The 6,523-nt window shown below is 31.3% G+C and overlaps 1 protein-coding gene across 1 annotated transcript; it reads left to right on the forward strand.

Moving 5' to 3' along the window:
- The first annotated feature begins 1,278 nt into the window (after positions 1-1,278).
- On the forward strand, positions 1,279-5,998 carry LOC148270971 (protein D2-like). Its single transcript, XM_088241970.1, has 5 exons — positions 1,279-1,523; positions 2,289-2,398; positions 2,628-2,751; positions 3,484-3,697; positions 5,827-5,998. The coding sequence occupies exons 1-5, from the start codon at positions 1,490-1,492 to the stop codon at positions 5,963-5,965; spliced, it is 621 nt and encodes a 206-aa protein (XP_088098096.1). The 5' UTR covers positions 1,279-1,489; the 3' UTR covers positions 5,966-5,998.
- Positions 5,999-6,523: the final 525 nt, after the last annotated feature.

Below are 6,523 nucleotides of genomic sequence, written 5' to 3' on the forward strand. Positions count from 1 at the left end.
TTCACCATTCTGCCTATATTTGAACATCCATATTCCTTCAATTCTTTCATCTGTTGATGTTTGTGAAGTTAAAGAGCTGAAACCTTTATTTATGCGGGTGAGATTCATCTAATTGAATTATTTCACCTACATACTAGGCAACGCCTGAAAATATTATTTTTTCAATTTTTATACTTCTTCATGGACCAGGTAATTTATCAACAATATTTTGAGTTTGTCCAAATTTTTGTAGACAAGGACTGGATTCAACTCCCCAAGAATTGAAGGAATATGGATGTTCAAATATAGGCAGAATGGTGAATGTTACACAGTGTGTAAAGTGGCCACTTAAACCAGCCATTGACAGGTCATAAGCCCTGTAGATGCCTAGACTTCCATATTACCTTCTCTTAAATGTTCTTCATCTCTGTTGTAATATATTATCTTAATTGACATAAAATAGTCATTAAAGTATCTTTATTTTACAAAATAATCAATTTACACTGGTAATCTATAGTTTTACTGATTTAGAATCATAGATTTCATATAATATTTAGTATATTTGTTTTGGTAAGGGCAATTCAATTACCTATATACCACAACATATAATGTTGATTAACCAGTACTTTCTTTGGCATACCAGAACTTGAGTAATAAAATGTAAGTACACCTACTATTTACCATTGCTATAGCGACCTTATGTAATCATCTAAAACAAAGTAATGCCTATTAATATGATGTAAATATGTAACTTTAATATCATGGGTATACTGGCAAAAAGCTTTAACTCTCAAATCCCTGTTTTGAGAAATCAAGCATTTAAGTTTTGTTCCAATTTTACTCTTTTACATCTTATTTAAATATAGTAAGATGTTAAATGCTCATTTAAGAACATGTTTTTATTATTTCCTTTTCTTAATTTTATATTAAGTAAATATTAAGTTATTTAAAGCTTTTAGCTTGAATAAAATACCCGGTATACAGCTTAACCTTCAATTTATTTTTAAAACTACAGATATATGAAATTTAATGACTTCTAGTATTTTGCCAGTTTGTAGAGCGTTAAAAACTTTACAAAACTGCATCATTAAGTCAAACCCGCATATTTTTGAGTCAACGTTTTTTGCCAGTATACCTACGATATGTTATTGTTATTATGACCTATCTCAGGTAATTATCAATTCAAAACATTTTCACAAATAAATACTGTACAGTAGATACAACTTATGAGTGTAATTTAAAAATATATTTTGACCTCTGATAAGGAATATAATAAATTTCAATGCGAGATGTACAATGTTTGTCTTGCTGTTTCTTTGCTTGACAAGTGGACAGATTCTAATTGGTGCCCAATCAGAAATAGTTTTGCATACAATGGGAGAATACATACAAATAATATGCCAAGCTGTACTGTAGATCCTAGACAAACCAGTTAAACAGGTTATTTACTAGATTGGTTAAGAGTTAAGAGATTCAAATAAGTTTAGTATACCTATAAAATCTGATTACAATGGAGAAACTCAGGATTGGTCTGATACTTACAGGTATTGAATAGAATATATTATTAAATAATCAGTAAAATATATTATTATTTCAATAAAAAATGTCATCAAAATAGTTAATAATAAACACTTTCATATTAGAATTAGGCTTAGGCAAACTGAGGTCCCTCAGACATGAGTTTTGTTTGAATGGGACCCTGGTAGGTTAATAAATTTTATGTTAATTTTAAATAAAGTAATTAAATCACCATCAAACCCTAATCCACAACTGATGGTGCGTAGGGCACTGCATTGGAAAACAGTATGCAGTGTATCTCGATTATGCTAATCTAGTCTTACGCTTCAGGTGCCGATCCAGGGACAGTGAAATATTGCAGTATTAAACCATTGCATAAACAAATATTTCATGTTGACCCTCCCAGGAATCTCAAGCATGTTAGGCGAACACTCCCTCTCTCCACTCGATTTCCTTTTTCAGGATTTTTACCTGACAGTACTGAGTAGAGTAGCCATCGAGTCGAAAACACCAATCCAGGATTCTGTTTCTATTTCACACACAGAACCATATTCTTTATCTGCCCGGACACAGAATAAATAATACCGCTAAGCAAAATAATATGTAGTAAGAATGAGGAAATATGTATCAAAAAATTATATATATTTTTATTAACTAGTTTTTAAAAATAGTTTTAATAAACCTTATTTATATTGGTTACAGACCCAGGATTCATTTCGTAACATTTTTTGTTATCGGTTTTTTTTCAAGTGGACAATTTCAATTTAATAATGAATTTTGTTTTTTACTAGTATTGGCGTTGACATCCTTACCTGAAGTCATGTCTTCCTTAAGTAAGAGTTTTGTGGATAACCAGGTAGTTCCTGATGTTGTTTCAGTACCGCCACAGCAACCACTCTCGGTAAATATGAAATTATGTATTATTGCATATTTTATAGTTTTAAATCTTTAATCTCTTTTATAAATTATTAGGTCTTAATTGAGCTTAATATGAAGAAGAAGAATTGTTTTTTTTCTCATGAAAAACAGGCAGAGTAAAAGTGGATTTGCATGACTATTAATAAAATAAGTGGGAGCGTTAATATTATATGGGATTATTATTCAAGCATTTAAATACTTTGTTTTTATAGGTAAAATATCTAAGTGGTGTGGAAGTTTCTGAAGGCAAGGAATTAACACCTACTAACGTAAAAGATATCCCAGTGGTTGACTGGAAAACTGAACCCAATTCATTCTACACCCTTTGCATGACAGGTACCTATTTTCTTGGTATTACATATTATAAAGTATATACTTACAGTTGAAAAACATGAACTTTTTCCAAATATGAGTAGCATGAGGCTAGAAAATAATTGAGGGCGCCACATTAAAAACACCACTTATAATTTGGTGTTGCAAGCAAAAATATCAGTCGTAGTTCCGATTTAAACTTTTTTTTGTCGAGTTGCTATTTAATTGCATTTTTTAGTTTTAAAATAGAACAAAACATGACATTTGTATTATCTTTTCATGAACGTAATAATTATTAATTTTATAATGTCCTCTTGAATGTTTTTACAATATTTATAAATTTAATGTATTTTTAAACAATAAAAACACATTTTACTTTTAAAAAATCAGCATTAAAAGCCACCCACTTACCCGAATATGTTTTAAAGGTCTTGTGACCTTCACAAAAATCAGCAGACGGAAGGGTTGAGGAAATGTGGATGTTTAGACGCAGGCAGAATGGAGAATGTTACACGGTGTTTAAAGTAGCCACTTAAACCAGCCAATGTCAAGTCATAAGCCCTGTGAATACCTAGAGTTTTATTTTCCCTTTTCAAAAATGTTTTTCCTGCCACAATAAACTTAGGATTTATTTTTGTGCAAAAATTTACTCATGTTGTGAACCGTTTATTGAAGTATTCAGAAGCTTTTGATAGAGAAAACTATTTCAGAACATATTATGGGTTTCGTTTTTTATAAAAAAAATAAATATTTCAGACCCTGATGCTCCAAGTCGTGAAAATCCAGTTCGCCGTGAATTTTTACATTGGTTAGTAGGAAATATCCCTGGAAGTGACATCAGTAATGGAGACACAATAGCAGAGTATGTAGGAAGTGGACCACCAGAGGGCACGGGACTCCATCGCTATGTCTACCTTGTATACAAACAACCTGGAAAAATTAACTTTACTGAGCAAAAAACCTCTAATAGGTAAGATATAGTAAAAAAATCCAATGTCTTTTTACTTACTTACCAAATACTATCTTTTTTTTTATTCATTTGAATGCCCACATGATTTTTCATCAATTGACATGGTATTTGATTAATGTATGTAAAAAACATACTAAGAATAGCACAAACCAGGTATTCCTACATTGGGAAGTTGACATTTATCTTCAATTTTATCTACAAAGTAAAATGAATTTTCTGTATGAAAAATAGAATATGTATACAATTTTTTTTCTAAACATGTTCAATAACAGGCTACCGACAAAGATACTTTAAATTTTCATACGAATATACACATTTTCATACATAAATATAGATTGAAATTTTTACTGTCTCTAAATGTACTTATGAAGATAGGGTTTATAATTGTGGCCCTGGTTCTAGATGCAAAGATTGTTTTTCTAGAAAATGAAGAAAATAATACAGTTTGTAGATAATTAAGAAAACAGAATTTAATTGCGGCATATTAGCAAATAAGAAATAAAATAATTGAGTAACACGTGATAAAATAAAATTTTAATATCATCTCAAACACGTTATCCTATTGAGGACTCTTAAATCAAATTGGTGTACGAAGAATGATCAAATAAATGCAATAAATAATGTATTCATATATGTAATATAAAGTTCTCTGTGTCCAGGCGGGTGATCAATACACTTCCGTGTGAGAAATAGTCAGAATCCCGGATCATTTGATTTTCGACTCAATGGCTACACTTAGCTAAAAATCCTGAAAAAAGAAATTGAGTGTAGATAAGTCCCCTTTTATAGTAAAGTGGTCGGCGTGTTTGCCAACCATACTTGAGGTCCGGGGTTTGATCCCTAGAAGGTCAACATAAAATATTTATTAAAAACCTGAAGCGTAAGACTGGCACCTGAAGCATAAGGCTGATGATCACCTTACCTTTATGCAATTAATGATTTGGTGTACTAATGTAGTGCTCTATGCACCATCAGGTGCAGACAGGGATGTGATGGTAATATAAAGTAAAATTAAAGAGAATGAAAACACATGATTGCCCATTTCAGCCTGTTATGGAATCTAACTACGTAATGAAAAAGTTACGTGGATTTTAAAAATTTGTTTATAAACTATCAAATTAGGCCAAAAAAAATTATGTATCGTTATCATCAGCGCTATGATTTTTAAGAGTTTTGTAATTTTGAAATTACTCCGCATGTGACACAAGTTATCTTCGGTGAATTCTGCTAATTAGTGAATTGGCTTCCCGTAAACTGGAAATCTATCAAAACACTATCATTTGGTTGATTCGGAAGAACTAGCGACGTCATTCAACGTAGTTCATTTTGATTATTTTTTCATACATTTTCAAGCAACTTCTCCGTTTAATTTAATGCTCTAATTTTTACCGGGCAACAAACAAAACATTTTTCATATCCAACTTCCCATAGCACTGAACTTCCTTATTCATCATCATCATCATTCCCTTTCCGAACCTAATTGTGCATAGGGCACTGCATTGGTACACTAATCGCAGTGTATCTTGATCATTTTTGTTACATGAAGGTATGATGATCAGTCTTACGCTTCAGGTACCAGACCAGGGTCTATGAAATATTTTTTTTTTTTTTAAAGAAAAAGAAATATTTGCGTTCTTATGATTTACCCAAATATTTAATTTTGAGGGCCATTTTCAACGAGTTGTAAATAACTCACTATTAGAAAATGGAATCGAGTTGGGGTAGAGTGGGATTCGAACCGCGGACCTTCGGTCCGTGAGTCCGAGACACTAGCCACAGGACCACAACCCGATATTATAGTGTAAAAACACCCTTTTAAATAAATATTTCATATCAACCATGTCGGATATTGAACCCGAAACCTCTTGCATGGTAGGCAAACGTGCTGACTACTACACTACGAGGCCGACATCCTTATTACTCGAAGAGTAATATGTTTTCATACAGTGATTGATATATGTATTTCAAAAAATCTAATGGGACATTTTCAGTTAGTTGAAAAAAAGACTATTAAATATGTACATTGTATGTGAATACTGGGTTTTGCAGTATTTTTGAAGGTCTAATTTGTTGTTCTTTAAAATGTATTTTATTTTGATTAACTGTGTTTATTTTACTCTGGGTTACAGGAGCAGAGAAGGCAGACCACAATTTTCTATCATCAAGTTTGCTAAAAAGTATTCCCTGGGAAATCCTGTTGCTGGAAATTTCTATCAAGCACAATATGATGATTATGTCCCGAATATTCATAAGCAATTGTCAGGATAATGTGTAAAAAATAAAGCTTGAAGTATTTACATATACCGCATTTTTTTAGATCATAACTTTGAAGAATACTAAAAATTCTCCCACTTATTCACAGAAGCGATAAAATTGACCATTTCAAAGCAGGTGTAAAAAAGGTCTTATAATATTTATAACATGTAACTAGGCACAAAAAAGGCATTTTTAAAAATCGCACATATTTGTTAAAATATAATTCGTTAAGAAGATTCTGAAGTGAGTCTTTTTCAAAAAACTATACCTAAATTCTTTAATTTAATCCATATTTGAAGCAAGCTTTGTTTTGAATTTTGCACTGCATTAACTTAACAAATGTTAACCAGTTAATATGCATATAAAATATACAGGTTTCAAAGAAGTTATCTCTCTTTACTAGAGAGCAATTGAGGGGGTTAAAAGCAAAAACGCTATAGTTTATGATCATTGTTTTTAGGAAGACTAACAAAACCATTAGCGAAAAGACTATTGCACATTGAACATAAAATGAATACTCTTTCCTCTACTTGTTATGCCACACACAAGTTGCACAGTGAATTTACAAGA

The sequence above is a fragment of the Micrasema longulum genome, unplaced genomic scaffold, assembly GCF_059751315.1.
Source record: "Micrasema longulum isolate JH-2025_06_02 unplaced genomic scaffold, ASM5975131v1 h1tg003210l, whole genome shotgun sequence".
NCBI classification, from domain to species: Eukaryota; Metazoa; Arthropoda; class Insecta; order Trichoptera; family Brachycentridae; genus Micrasema; species Micrasema longulum.

Bases quoted from the DNA above. Each gene is read 5' to 3' on its own strand.
- LOC148270971 (XM_088241970.1), top strand. From the start codon at position 1,490: ATGGAGAAACTCAGGATTGGTCTGATACTTACAG. The intron at 2,399-2,627 runs GTAAATATGAAA...TTGTTTTTATAG, and splicing joins CGCCACAGCAACCACTCTCG to GTAAAATATCTAAGTGGTGT. The intron at 2,752-3,483 runs GTACCTATTTTC...TAAATATTTCAG, and splicing joins CTACACCCTTTGCATGACAG to ACCCTGATGCTCCAAGTCGT.